The sequence below is a fragment of the Staurois parvus genome, unplaced genomic scaffold (genome assembly GCF_062004578.1).
Source record: "Staurois parvus isolate SC_StPar_1 unplaced genomic scaffold, SC_StPar_1.0 ptg000750l, whole genome shotgun sequence".
Taxonomy (NCBI): Eukaryota; Metazoa; Chordata; class Amphibia; order Anura; family Ranidae; genus Staurois; species Staurois parvus.
This window is the reverse complement of record NW_028318546.1, coordinates 1,433,072-1,447,922: the sequence shown is the minus strand read 5'-3', so window position 1 is coordinate 1,447,922 and position 14,851 is coordinate 1,433,072. Positions and strand designations below refer to the sequence as shown.

Genomic DNA, 14,851 nt, shown 5'->3' with positions numbered 1-14,851 from the left:
ATATCCTGAATATTGGATGGCTCTGAGGGATCACTGTAAAGGCTGTATTGGTATCCTTAATTTCCCTTAAAGGGATACAAGCACTTTTTACCTCTTTTATGTTATTAGGTCGGGATTCAAAGTGAGCAGCCTATTTTACCACTATTTTATCATTGGTGGTGGTTGCACTAAGGATGTATGCATGAGAAGAAAGTTTTTTAGTTTATGGTAGCGCTGCACTATTTGGGTAAAGTTCGGTTGAGTGCGTGGGCACTGCCCTGGGGAATATGTACCAATGCAAAAACCTTTGGCCGGGTGCAGTGATTTCTAAATGCTTTAAGTGAAACATTGAAATGCCTAATTCCTTCAAATAATGTGCCTGGAGGTTGTCTTCTTCCTGCTTGTGAAGGGGCACATCTTTGTTATGTACATATGCCAATTAATCCAAGCATGCAATCTGGTTGGCCAGGAAAGGGGGGGGGCACAAGCATGAGCCTCTCCTCCTAAACCATACCAGCTCATATTCCCTCAACATGTTGGGGTCCCATGTTGAAGAAGACAAGGACCTCATCTCCGCAGCCCTGGCCGGTGGTCGTTGGAGTCTATGGGAAGTGGGTTTATCAAAATGTGGAAGCCCCCTTGTATAATGAAGGAGCACCCAGATCACACCTCCTTAATGTGAATAAGTATGGGGTATATAGTACCCCTAGTTAGTAATAAAAAAAGATGTAACTAGACATAAAGACCACTAACTGAATGATAGTTCCCCAAACTGTTACCAGCTATATAAGGGAAGGAATGGTATAGTGGTGACATCATTGTCAATGTCATTGCCCAAATATGGAAACTGGCCATATTTGGTGATAATGTTACTACTATCCCCTTCCCTTTCAGGGTACTGTTTATCAGTGCCCTGGTTATTAGCGCAACCCCAAAAGTGCCCATCAGTGCACAACAGTGTTGCACATCAGTGGTGCTGCTAATCAGTGCCCAACAGTACTGCCCATCAGTGCCCAGTGGTGCTGCTCATCAGTGCCCAGCAGTGCCGCTAGTCAGTTCCATCAGTCAGTGCTGCCAATCAGTGCCCTTCAGTGCCGTCTATCAGTGCCCACCAGTGCCCCCTATCAGTGTGCATCATTGCTGCCTATCAGTGCCATTCGGGGCCACATATCAGTGTAGCCTCATCAATGCCCACCAGTGCCGCCTCATCAGCACCCATCAGTGCTGCCTATCAGTGTCCATCAGTGCTGCCTACCAGTGCTTATCAGTGCAGCCTCATCAACGCACATCAGTGACGGAAAAAATATACTTGTTTTCAAAATTTTATAATAGACAAAGAAAAACTTTTTTAAAAAACATTTTTGGTCTTTTTCCTTTTATGCAAAAAATAAAACACCCAGTGGTGATCAAATACCACCAAAAGAAAGCTCTATTTTTGTGCATATTTTGTATATGGGTACAGTGTTGCATGACCGAGCAATTGTCATTCAAATTGCGACAACAAAAATTGGCCTGGGCAGGAAGGGGGTAAAAGTTCCCGGTAGGCAAGTGGTTAAGTTTCTCTAGTCTCTTTTCTACTTGGTTTTCAGTCAATCAGAGTGGAACCTTTGGTGAAACTCTATTAATATTACTGTTAAGACTATAAAACCCATCTTTTTGGACATTGAAAAAAATTTCTAACACATCTTCCTTTTCCTTGTTGTTTGTGACCAGCTTGCTGAGTTCATCTGTTATGAAGCTTATCTGTTCTTTAATAACCTTTTGCAATGAATATTGTACAGGATGTGTACTAGAAGTCAGGTATGTTTCCCTGTTATTTGGGTTGCGGTTCCTATGGGTGGGAAAGAGCCTCTAATTCTGATTACAGGGACTGATTTTCAAAGGGTTACCCTGTCTGGAAGGAAGGCCTGAAAGGAAGAGGAAACATCCAGCAGGTGTCTGTGAGGTAGTGTGGAGTAGTTCACAGCTGTGGGGAAGTGTGGACCCTTTGGAAATGGAGACACAATTTTGCTGAGCTCCTGCAGCTTTTGCAGTACCACCAAAGCACATAGGAACCCTAAACCCAAGTGTGGGACTGGTATAATGGCGGCAAGCTATTATGTTATCTTAATTAAACCAGGATTATTGACTGTTTGCTTTGTTTTTGCTGAAGAAAGCTATTTTTGGTCTGTTTGCTTTGAGGTTCCATTAATGACTGTTAATTTTACAAGTAGCTGGGTGGTGATCTTAGGCTCTCCATATTACAACTTGTTTTAAAAAAAATGGCATTTGTTTTACTTGCTGTAGCAATGTGTTTCTTTTATTCCTCCCTGATTGCGCCCTTGCATTTTTATGTTGCATTCATTGAAATCTAGAATGCCAAGAGTGTCCTTTCTACTTTGTACTTTTAAAAAGCCTGTGTTTCTTTATTTGTTTTTTTTACACTAGTATTTAGCCAAACAGGGTTTAATTTTGTTATTTTCTGCTTGTTACCCAATAGAATACAGTGACTAATACACTTGTTTAATTCACCTTTAAAACACTCTTTCTTGCCTTGTGTGCTCTTCGTTGCAAATATTTGGTCCCATTGAATATTGTGCAGTAAGGACCTCAGCTTATTGAATTTCCTTTTGTTGAAATTAAGAGTTCTTGTCATACTAACATGCTTCTCTTTCCTGTAACGTATGTATATGTGATTATACCATGATCACTATTACCCAAGTTGTCACTATTACCCAAGTTGTCCAACAGAGCATTTTTTCATGCTGGGGCTTCCACCCCCTGTTCCATGAAACTGTCCTGCAATACATTTAGGAAATGGCAAACCTTTGCTAACTGTGCAGTTCCATTTGCCCAATTAGTATCGGGATAGTGAAAAGCACCCATGATATTAAAAACATCAACCTGCTTCCCAGCCATTTGAATCTGTGAAAGGAGCTGAACCTCTTTCTCATTATTTATGTTAGTAGACCTATAACACACTCCCACAAGTAATTTACTATTTTCTGTAGTGCTATCAGCTCCAGCCAGAATGACTCTGCACCATCACAGTTCTCGTTAGTGATATCATCTCTCAAACTCACCTGCAGTTACACACTTTCACATACATACATACCCCTCTACCTTTTCTGCCAATTCTGTCCCTCTGCAATAGAGTGTACCTCCTGATATTATCAGCCCAGTTGTGTGAGCTGTAAAACCATGTTTCCGATATTCCAATAATGTGCTCCTTGGACAACAGAAGTTCTAGAACAACAGTAGTGACCAGGAGTTTCCCAATCTTTTTTTAAGGATGGCAACAATGCACCTATATTGTCATACTTATACAGAAAAGACATGCTGTTTCAGAAAATATTGCTTTATTTGTCACTATCCTATTATTTTAAAACAATATGTGTATTGATCATTTGCTGACTGGAGATGGGATTTGTTGCTTATTTTTTTCTTAAGATCATTTATAAAACAAAATATGCATTTATAACTTTTAGAAAACAATTGTGTTTTTTGTAAGTCCAAAGATGAAAATATTATTTTTTTTTTACTAATTTGTTTTTGTCTTTTGCTTACACTCATAAGTCTCTATCACTAATACAATTTTTTTGCTTTTCTGTTGCTTCATCAAATGCTGGGTTTTCGTAAGTTTGGCTTTGTACATCGGTTTGACACTCCACTTGGTCAGAGTAGATAGTTTCATTTATAGGTGGCCATTTTGGATCATTTTTTACAGCTCTTTCTAGATTTCTGTACTGGCTTTTTGAGTGGTAGTTGAACCATGTCTTCAGTAACAACCATAGCTTTCTGTTTTCGATAAATCCTTCCTGAAACACAATAATTAGTATAGTTGCATATGTAGTAAATAAAGGTAACAAACCATTTAAATATTACAATTTCAGACCATTACAAAGATTTAGCATTCTAGATCTGAGTTTTAAAATGATTTATAAAGTGCAGAAAAGGACCTTAAATATGTGTAGACTGCATATTTATTTTTCTATGTAGGCTGCTGTGAAGAATATGATCTCTGAATAAAATGTGTAATAGTTCTTTTTAGTTTTCTGATAATAAAAAAAAGGATAATAGTTGAACTATTACTTATTTAATACTGTAACAGAATTATAGTGGCCATACAGTACATCACCTGTTTATTATTGATTGATAGCCAAATAGATCCTTATCCCTTCTAACTTCTGTATCACTCTCTCATACACATATAAAGTGTAAATCTCCCACCTTTTGTACGTCTCCCCAATCCCTCCCTTATACCCTGACGGTCTGAAAGCTTCTCCGCATTCTGTACTGTTATTTTCTATTGTTTATATCAACATTTTGCTTCGCAAGGCCCAAACAGCCTTATTTTTTATTCTCATCTTTCTAAAATAATTATTCCTCTGTATAAATATATTTCTATGTGCACATACACTGCATAGCAATTTTCATGATTTATCGCACAGTTTCGTCTGTACAATAACATACAATATATAGCCATTGGCAGACTACGTAAACATTGAGCCCCTATAACCATTTTTTTGAGCAAAGAAGATCAATAAGACCTGAAATAACAGTCACATGGCTGAAAGTAAATTAGTACCATAATTAATGTTTAGTGAACTGAATCTTTTATTGCCAGATAAAATAATGAATTATAAAACTTCAGGAGTTAAATTCCCTTTCTATGGAAAAAAACTATTTTAACAACTGAACAAAATTTCTGTTTGCAAACAGATTATTTTAGGACTAAATAATTATGATAAAATAAAAACTAGAATTAGAATAAGTGATCTTAATCAGGCAATTGCTTTTGCTACATTAATGGTCAGGGTAAACACTCTGTTTACATTATTGGTCAATGTACATACCCCACTTGCATTGTTAGTTAGTGTAAATCTTCCCACCCTTTACTTTGATGCTCAGCAAAAATACCCCCATAACATTTGGTTTAAAGTAGAACTATAGGCAAAACTTTTTTTTTCCATTTTGGATAGAGTAAAGGAGGGTTATATCCCCTGTCAGATTTTTGTCATCTATATCCCATTGGGAAGTTTTACCATCATTTCCTGTCACACAGCCAAACAGTAAATGAGAGGAAATCTCTGCAAGTTAAGAGAATCCCGTGGGTCCCCCCAGGTCACCAGAATTAGTTTCCCCATTGGAAGATTTACCCTCTATTACTTTTCTGGGGACAACCCAAAATCTAGGATTTTCTTTTACTTACTTTTTTACATGGAAAATATAGAAAGTGAATCTCCCTAATGGGAACACAGGCAATCAATTAAAACCTAATAGGTGTTCTAATCCATCTCCACTTTGTCCAAAACAAAAAAAAAAGTTTTGCCTTTAGTTATGCTTTAAGTGTAAATACAATAAGCATACAGAAGGGACTCTGATGCCATTCTAGCTCCACACTACAACATTGTAGGCACCTTCACGTAAGTCCACAGTCTGCCTATTATGGGCCTCAGAACCTAAAGGCACCAGCATATCTGATATATCTGACCTGTGGTCAGACCCCCTTTTTAAGCTGAGACCTGTCTGTATCAGGTGAAACTGGTACAGAAAGTGGGGATTTTTCTCCGCAAATAAAGCAGTATCTTTTTTCTTCAGAAAAATGGCTCAATTCTGCTGGCTTTTTGAAAGGTGATTATCAGGACAGTAAGGCAGTCCTCAAGGGAGATAGAGTTAGTAGCAAAGACCTGACAAAATTTCTAATCTTTACCCATTATATTTAGAAATAAAACTATTATATGAGCTTACTGTAAGAGAGCAAATCAGATCAGGATTTTCTGACCCAATCTAACATTTGTTCCTTTCATTTGGCTATTTCACAGTTTCATGAAATAAACTCTATGCTGTGGCCCAAACTGGTCTTTTAAACTCCATGCTCAGTTTGTACCTTTTATAAATGTGCACCCAATGACTGATATATTTAACTAGAGATGAGCGAATTATTCAAAAATTCGATTTGGCTGATTCGCCGAATTTGCGGAAGAAATTCGATTCGATGCGAATTTATTCGCTGCAAATTTAACTTATTAAAAGGGTTTCTAGGCTTCAGAGAGCCTTTATATTAGTGCAGAACACTATACCTTTAATTTAAATGCCCTTGGAGTCTGCTGGGGAAGAGAAATAATACTGTCAGTCAGTATGACATGCAGATGAGTGCCGTCGATCTTAGAATCACCGCACACTTCACTCATTTGGGCAGTCACGGGGCACGACGAAGAAGAAGAAGAAGAAGAAGAAAGAAGAATGAAAAGAAGAAGAATGAAAAGAAGAATGAAAAGAAGAAGAAGAAGAATGAAAAGAAGAAGAAGAAGAATGAAAAGAAGAATGAAAAGAAGAATGAGAAGAATGAGAAGAAGAATGAAAAGAAGAAGAAGAAGAATGAAAAGAAGAAGAAGAAGAATGAAAAGAAGAATGAAAAGAAGAAGAAGAAGAATGAAAAGAAGAAGAATGAAAAGAAGAATGAGAAGAAGAATGAAAAGAAGAAGAAGAAGAAGAAGAATGAAAAGAAGAAGAAGAATGAAAAGAAGAAGAATTCCAGTACAGCAAAAAGTGTATCTGCAGAGAGCTCCGCTATTTCTGACAGTTCTCTGACAGTTCCTTCACATTTACAGCGGTTGAAACATTGTATCTATTTGTTTCCAAATAAAAACATCTGTATCCTAAATGGAAACAAATAGATACAATGTTTCAACCGCTGTAAATGTGAAGGAACTGTCAGAGAACTGTCAGAAATAGCGGAGCTCTCTGCAGGGACACTTTTTGCCGGCTGTAGAAGGGATGAAAATCGGCCGATCGGGAAAAATTCGATTCGTGCATCCGAAGTTTGCTAATATTCGGATTCGGTGCAAATCGAATTTTTCCTAATATTCGAAACGAATTCCACTTCGCCAAGTTCGATTCGCTCATCTCTATATTTAACCTTTAGATAATGATATATTATCATGAAATCTCAAGGAATTCCAAGGAAATAAATGATATGTTATTAAAAAATAGAATGATTCTGTAGGCTAACAAAAAAAAAACCTGCGATTGCAGAAAATGTTTTCGAAACAGAATATGGACACTCTTTGCACTGCCTAAATAAGTCTGCAGTTCTTTTTCCTTTTTTGTATATGTATGAGTAGGAAACCCTATTCAAAGCTTAGATCAAATGGGTGGAACATGTTCTAGGGTCATGCAGGGTGTTCTAGATTCATGTACATGTTGGGGTTTGTGGAGTAAACAATAATAACATCAGTACTTGCACAAATCAGACTGTTTCTAATATCTAATAAAAAAGAACGAGACTAAATAGAATCTTTATGCCTGCTTTTACATATATGTGAAAATATTAATAAAATCTGAATGTGAAACATAATTTCATGAAACATTACCTCAGCTAGGTATGAAATGACAAAAAGCACGGCCACCATAATAACAGTGTTCCACCTCCAGTAATATGGTGTACAGACAAGCTATAAAGAAATAGAGCAATAATAAAGAGAAACATTACTAAGATTACTAAGAGTTAAAGTGGTTGTAAAACCAGAAAGGTAAAAAATCTTCTGCATGCAGCTCCACATCCCCCATTATACTTACCTTGGACTGATCTCCATCCAGAAATGTGCATGATTGCAGCAGCTCTCTTCGCTCTCTTACTCCTCATTGACTTAGAGACAGCAGCAGGAGCCATTGGCATTGGTGAGAGGGCAGCAGGGGGGGGGGGGAGGGCTGGGCAGAGTCGCGCTCTGTGTGTCTTATGGACACACAGAGCAGGGCTCTGGAGTGGGCACTCATGAGTGCGCCAACAGTAAGTGGATTTTGGTTTATTTTATTCATACTTATGTAAATTAGGGTTTATACAAAAGAAATAATAATAGTACACGGGGGTACAGTGCATTTATATAAACATATTCAGTTGTGTGTTCTCTTGCATTCCACTTTGTATGTGCACAGTTCATTTAACACAACATTAGAAAGGGAAAGATGCATGATTAAGCAAGTTCAATCATGGAACAAATGTTGATGCCAGATGTGGTAGTAGTAGCATTTACAAAGCTGCTGACCTTTTGGGATTTGTATGTGCTAGAGTTTACAGAGAATGAGATGAAAAAAGATCCAGCAAGCAAGAATTCTGTGGATAAAAGTACCTTGTTAACAAAGCAATACAGAAGAAAATCTGTTGAAGCTCAAAAGAGGATCATAGTTTAAAAAAAAAAAGTAAAATGTTTGTACTGTGTAAAATATGTACAATTTTGTTTATACGTGAGACAAGATGACTTTTTACATGGAGCAGTTTTTTTTATTAAATAGAATTCTACCTATGCTGTGATGAAAATGACTTTTTGTAATTGGAATTCTATCAACAAATACTTAATCTTGTCACATATGCGGGTGCGTTACCTAAAACTGGATTTTATATGATAAACTTTGATATTTAAGGACAAAATCTTTTTATGTATCTCTTTTCTTCTTGAAAAATCCCATATTTTGCATTGAGCACCGCACTGCCCATGTGTGTTTTTCCTCACTTTATATTGTATACTGGAAGCAGCATTTGTGATTAAAGATTTCCACTGGTAAGTGAGCAGCTCTCTTTTTGTATTTTTTGGAGTTCCACTGGGGTGATCTTCCTACTACAGTTTCTGTCTCAAAGCCCACCTACTAAGTTTTCTTACTGTTTCTTCTACAAAATAGATGTTCCCTCCAGAATTTCATACAGAAAGGGTGGGCAGGTAAGTGGGCAGACCTGAGAGGTCAAACACAGAAGTCTTGACATCAGAGTTCGTGAGAGTGACAAAGAAATGTTAGTAAGTTTTATTCTCCAAAATCCAAGTAATTGGGATATTGGTTTTGAATGAACTGACTGCCAGTTCACCCAAAATGTTATGCGTGGGATTCATCTTCTGGATTTGTGTTTTTCCTGGGCACTACATGAATGAAAATTTCTTGTCAAAATATCTAATTTTTTTATCATATACCACAGACCGTTGCTCCTGCTTATGCATAAGAGGATTGTCGCTCCTGTATAATGAATCATAATTGCAAAATCTAACAGGTGAGAGCAACCCCCTTGGATTATTTTCAGCAGGCAGGCAAAAACCAGAAACTCAGCTACAGGAGTCTGGCAATTCAGTTGACCAGGGCATGTAAAAAACTAAAAATGCAGCTTTATGTGGATTCAAAAAAAATCTCATTGTCTTTACTAACCAACCTCAGATGTTTCTTGTGGTATTATTATGTCTATTTATGTGGCAGACTTACCTCCATAATACGGTACACTGATTCAATATTAGCAAAGTACACAAAGAGATATGCAGCCAGTTGTGCAATAAGTAATATAGTAAAGACATCTGTAAGAAAAACATGAAAATTGACTTAAGATCTCTAGAAATGAAACTATCACCATTAGTAGCAGTAAACGCAGTACAAAAACATATAGTTAAAAAAATACAATAAGAATTGCATTCCCAATTTGATTTAAAGTAAATTTGTTCTATTAGGGTCATTATCATCATGGAGATAATGTTTTGTCTTTCTCTTTCTGTATTTTTGTTCTGTTTCTGGGTAAAAATCTTTCATTAAGCCATTTTTTGTTGTTGAAAGTCAATTCCCAAGTACATACATGCTAATCATTAAGTATTTGTTGAGTGCTGCGGAGTATATGATCTCTTTATAAACTATTCATAAAAATACCGATAACATATGTTGCACTAACAATATAACAAATGCCAAAAAATGTGTTGTGCTATCACTTTAAAAGGTCATACAGCCAAATAGCATAGATATCATGCAATGGTAAACATTCAAAACAGTGCAAGTGCGTGCCCAGTGCAAATTTCTTAGTAGGCATTAATCTATATTAAAAAAAATTGTGAAAAATGTTCACTTTCATGGAATTAAAAAAAAAACTGGTGTAAAATACAGCCAGTGCAGCTCTCCTCCACCAACATGAAATAGCATGCCTCTTACCGGAGATTAAGACCCCTTAGTTATAGGAGGTCTGATGCGCTTCCCCAGACGATGGGTGAATAAAAATTGCAAACAATGGTAGGTTCCTCTTCTCTGCTAGTAACCTCTACAATGTCAGATTATGCAATAGCCATATTAGGAGAGAAAAGGACTCCACATAGTGTAATACCGTAAATAACTCGCAGATTTATTAAAATTATGGATACTCATGAGCAAGGCAAATGAACAAGCATATATGAAAACGTTGCGCCGCTCAGCATGTGTGTACATTCATGCCAGATCATATGTTCTTCCCAATGCATTTCATCAGAATTGACATAATCAGAGGCTGAACTAACTCATTATAAAAGGCATACAGAACCATGGAGAAGCATGCCTTTCTCCTCAGTAGTTCACATAGAACAATTAGGAAGCAAAGCCTCCTAAAGGAGGTGGAGGATCACACAAGGTGTGGAGCAAAGAGCCACAACAGTGAGTGTTGAAAGAAGTTGTATAGCATGGAACACTATTGTCTGTAGAGTACTGGATATTCTTTAAGCATGAACACTTTATTAAGCACAGACACCTTTTTAAGCATGGACCCTTCAATATTTGTAATCGCAGTCATTATTTTTGCTATGGTTTGAATATATAGCACTGTATGTATAAGTTGAGTTAAGACACTTTTTGTGTTAAAATACAGCAGCTGTAAATTATTTTTAGGATCCGATCATGGGTGTGTTTGAGATAAGCTATATAGAATGTGTGTTTAGGCAGAGACACTGATTGGCTGGATCAAAGGCAGACTGACCATTTGGAAACTCGGGCACTGCCCGAGGGCCCGGGGTCAGTAGGGGGCCCCATGAGATGCCCCTGGTACCTTTTTCATAGGCTTTTTTGAGTTTGTGCAAGGACACAGGGGCCCCATGATCCCCTTTTGCCCAGAGGCCCCATGAGTTGTCAGTCTGCCCATGGGCTGGATAATCAGCTTTCTCAAAAATTAACTTAGGTTAGTATTTCACAGGATTTTGAGCAGCTATGATGATGAGGGGTTATAAAATAGGGTAGACTTAGTGTTTAGTTATGCTTTGCATTTTGATCAGATGGAGTGTTTTTAACACTGGGCAGCTGTGTTGAGAAATGAGGTTTAGTCTGTGGCAGGGCAAGGCTATGCCATTGTGTAAACTGACAGTCTAGGTCAGAATTTGCCGAGAATAAGCACACTAATGGTGCAGGTGTGTGCTGAGGTCATAGTAGAATCAGAATCAGATTTCAGTGTTCCACTCTATTGGCAGTCAGTGAGTGTGTCTGCAAGGAAGCAGAGAGGTACATATCTTCCCCAGGACAGAGACAGGCCCAAGCCTAAAGAACGTAGCAGCAGAAACCTTCAGGAAAAGAGACAAGTTGACAGAGGTACAGCATTTGTGCATGAGCACTGGACATTGTGTTAGATGGTCAGGAGGACCAAGTTATGAGCTGCAGCATTGCCAAAGAGAGCCAGGAGGCTAAATACTATTTTGTTCATTTTGATGGTGGAAGCTGTGTGGGCAACTGATATATTTTGTTGAACCTTTGAGTTTTAAATAAAAGTGGAAACAAAAAGCTCTGAAAAGACACTTCTGGCGTGGGATAAACTCTCTGTTATGCACAACCATTGAGTTTAAACAACCCCAAGTTGTCACAAGATACTGTATATAGACATTTTTAAGAACCTATAGAAGTTGTTCTCTATTTCATGCTTTGCAGGAGAAAATAAGTCAAGAAAGAATATAGTACTTACAGTTTGTATATATTGGCTTTCTGAAAGGCCTTCCTTTGCAGAACACAAATTCCACAATAATAAGATTGATTCCACTTACAAACCACAATGTAGTTGTATTAAAATTTCGATTAACTAGAAGTTCTTCACTTATTGTGATATTTGGAGCGCTGTGATTTAGTGGAAGACATCCACTGCAGTAGACAAAATAAAGTAAAATTAAAACTGTGCCCAGCTTTACTGTGCCAAAATACAACATAAATACAAAACCTGCTTAGGTTGAATATTAAACATTTCATTCAAAATGGACTTGTTTTAAGCAGAGATGACAAAAATGCTCATAATATTTTTTGTCAAGCCATCAACAGTGCATTAAAATATAAAACACATAAGGTGAATACTGCATTGTGATCTTGAAGATGTACCCCCCTACAAGAATTACTGCTACACTTCTTTGATATGTAAGTAATACCAAAGCTGTATTTGTTTAAATAGAATATAAAAGGGTTAGAAATGGTGTCTGTTTTTTATTGCTGTTTGTCTCCAGTGGAAATGCCTATCATTTGACCTACAACAGCTTGTCTTGGTGAATAGATTTCTTCTGAACGCATACATTAATAGTTGCAAGACTACTAAATAAAAGCTATTCTGTCATAAAACAGTAAAATAGATAGTAATTTAGGAATGAGCCAACCTATCCTGGGTTTGGTTTGAGTAGGGTTTGGAGAACTTCATGTTTGGATGCCAAACTCAAGCCCTGCTGAGCTCAATGGGAGCTGAATCCGTCCTATATTGATGGGCATGTTCCCCACAAGCCTGGCTGGTGATTGTGAGGGTCGATGTGAATGAGTGTGGGAGGTACATAGTACCCCTACTCAGTCACAAAAAAAGAATTGTAACCTCAAAATAAAAACACCCAAAAAAAAGAATTGTAACCTCAAAATAAAAACACAAATATTTAAAAAAATAAAAATCCTCAAAAAATGTTCCTCATTTTCAATCCATTGTCAATCACAATGCCCACCAACTCACCAAAGAAAAAAACACAGAATTTGGTGCACACAACTTATCCTGATGGTACTTATAGCCAAATAACAGATTGCGGACTTGTTATCATAGCCATGGCCATATTTAGATAAAGTCATTGCCCATATATGGCCAGTGAGCAAAAGTTCAAACATTTGTCCGAATGCCCAAACAGCCAAAATTCAGTCCTAACCTAGGTTGGGGACAAACAGTCAGCTCATTCATTATAGCAACCAAGCCCACAACTCTGAAACTTAGAATTTAATTCAAAGTTTATTATAATTTGAAATAGTTCCATTATATAACTTTGCAGTTGCTGTGTGTGCTTTGGTATACTGTAGTAGCATTAGCTACATGCAATGTGCAATGCTGTGTTCCACAGCAGTATAGGTAACTTTCCCCTGGAACTGAGTCAAGGTGAATGCGTCTCCTCCATTGGTTTCTTCTGATTGGCCAAGGTGTAAATTTAGATGTCATCTGCCCACCTCTCCCCTTCGGCCAATCAGAGGAAGCATTCATTGCTAAAAATACAAAGATTCTCCTGACAGATTCTCCCTTGGACACAGCTCATCATTGATCGTGGTAAAGAGCCGTTGGCTGCCGTTCATTACCACGTGACAGGCTGTGTATTGTCAATTACAGCCTGTCACAAATGTAAACACAGAGCAGTAACTCACTGTTACCAGCTTCCTTTCCTCACACACAGATCTTGTGTGAGGAGAGGAATCTTCTAACAGAGAGTTACAGCTGTTACAGTGCATACACATATTACAGCCCCTGTTACAGTGCCCATTAGTAAAACAGTCAGACATCAGCGTAGCTGTCCCCATCAGTATACCGGTTGCCCATCAGTGTACCTGTCGACCATCAGTGTACCTGTCACCCATCAGTGCCGATCAACAGTGCACCTTTCACTCATCAGTGCCCATCAGTGTACCCGTCACCCATCAGTGCACTGTCACCCATCAGTGCCCATCAGCATTGCACCTGTTGCCCAGCAGTGCACCTGTCACCCATCAGTGCCCATCAGTGTACCTGTCACTTCGACCAGCAGTACACCTGTCACCCATAAGTGCTCATCAGTGTACCCGTTGCCTATCAGTGTACCTGTTGCCTATCAGTGCTCATCAGCAGTGCATCTGTCACCCATCAGTGGCCATCAGCAGTGCACTGATCACCCAGCAGTGCACCTGTTGCCCCGTAGTGCCCAGCAGTGCACCTGTCACCCATCAGTGCCCATCAGTGTACCTGTTACCCATCAGTGAACATCAGCAGTGCACATGTTGCCCATCAGTGCCAATCAGCAGTGCACCTGTCGCACATTGTCTATTATTGTCACCATCAGCAGAGTACCGACACACGGCCACAATCAGAGTACCGTCACACAGCCACCATCACCAGGGTCCCAATCCTACAGCCAACATCAGCAGTCTACCTGTCCCAGTGCCACCAGAGCCAGCTATATCAAAACAAGTTTACACCAGTTCAAAATCCTCAGTATGACAGATGAGAGCAGTAGGGAGCTCTCACTGATTCTGATTTATTGTATGAACTCATCGAAAGCAATGGATCAGCGACTGAATCGGATGAGGAAAGGGTCCCTTCTAAAAGGATACAGTGCTCTGAAAATGAGGCAGCCACCAGCAGCGCCATACACCCCAATGGTCAATCTGCAGATGCCAATGGCACTAAATTCATAGATGAAAGACCCAGTACCAGCACTAGAATATTCCATCAACCCTCAAGAATCAGGGTCTAAACATACCTCCCAGATGTTCTTGCCAACCCATTATGGCTGCCCTCCAACTCCAGAGCAGCAAGCATTCCCCCTTTCACTGCACAGCCAGGTGTGCAGGCCAACACTGAGAATTTTTCAGAAATTGATTTTTTTTAGTTTATTTTTGCCCAACACATTACTACAGTTTATTGTGGACCAGACAAACCTTTTTGCCCAAAAATTCATTACTAACAACCCCAGTTCATGCTATTCCTGTCCATTTGAATGGAGACCTCTTACATTAAAGGAATTTAAGATTTTTTTTGAGCCTCACCCTTAGCATGAGACTTACAAAAAAAATGAAGGACATGCATACTGGTCCACACACCCAATCCACACATGCCAGTTTATTCTGCTGTAATGCCCAGGTCACGCTAATAGATGGACATGCGTTTCTT

The 14,851-nt window shown here is 38.5% G+C and overlaps 1 protein-coding gene across 1 annotated transcript in view; it reads right to left on the bottom strand.

Moving 5' to 3' along the window:
- Positions 1 to 3,300: 3,300 nt before the first annotated feature.
- Positions 3,301 to 14,851, bottom strand: part of LOC149445015 (putative cation-transporting ATPase 13A4) — a 119,255-nt gene continuing 107,704 nt past the window's right edge. The window contains exons 27-30 of the mRNA XM_089654308.1: positions 11,672 to 11,844; positions 9,205 to 9,293; positions 7,335 to 7,415; positions 3,301 to 3,776 (exon numbers count right to left, since the gene is read on the bottom strand). Of these exons, the coding sequence (XP_089510434.1) occupies positions 3,528 to 3,776; positions 7,335 to 7,415; positions 9,205 to 9,293; positions 11,672 to 11,844 (592 nt within the window). The 3' untranslated portion in view covers positions 3,301 to 3,527. The remainder of the gene's footprint in view (positions 3,777 to 7,334; positions 7,416 to 9,204; positions 9,294 to 11,671; positions 11,845 to 14,851) is intronic.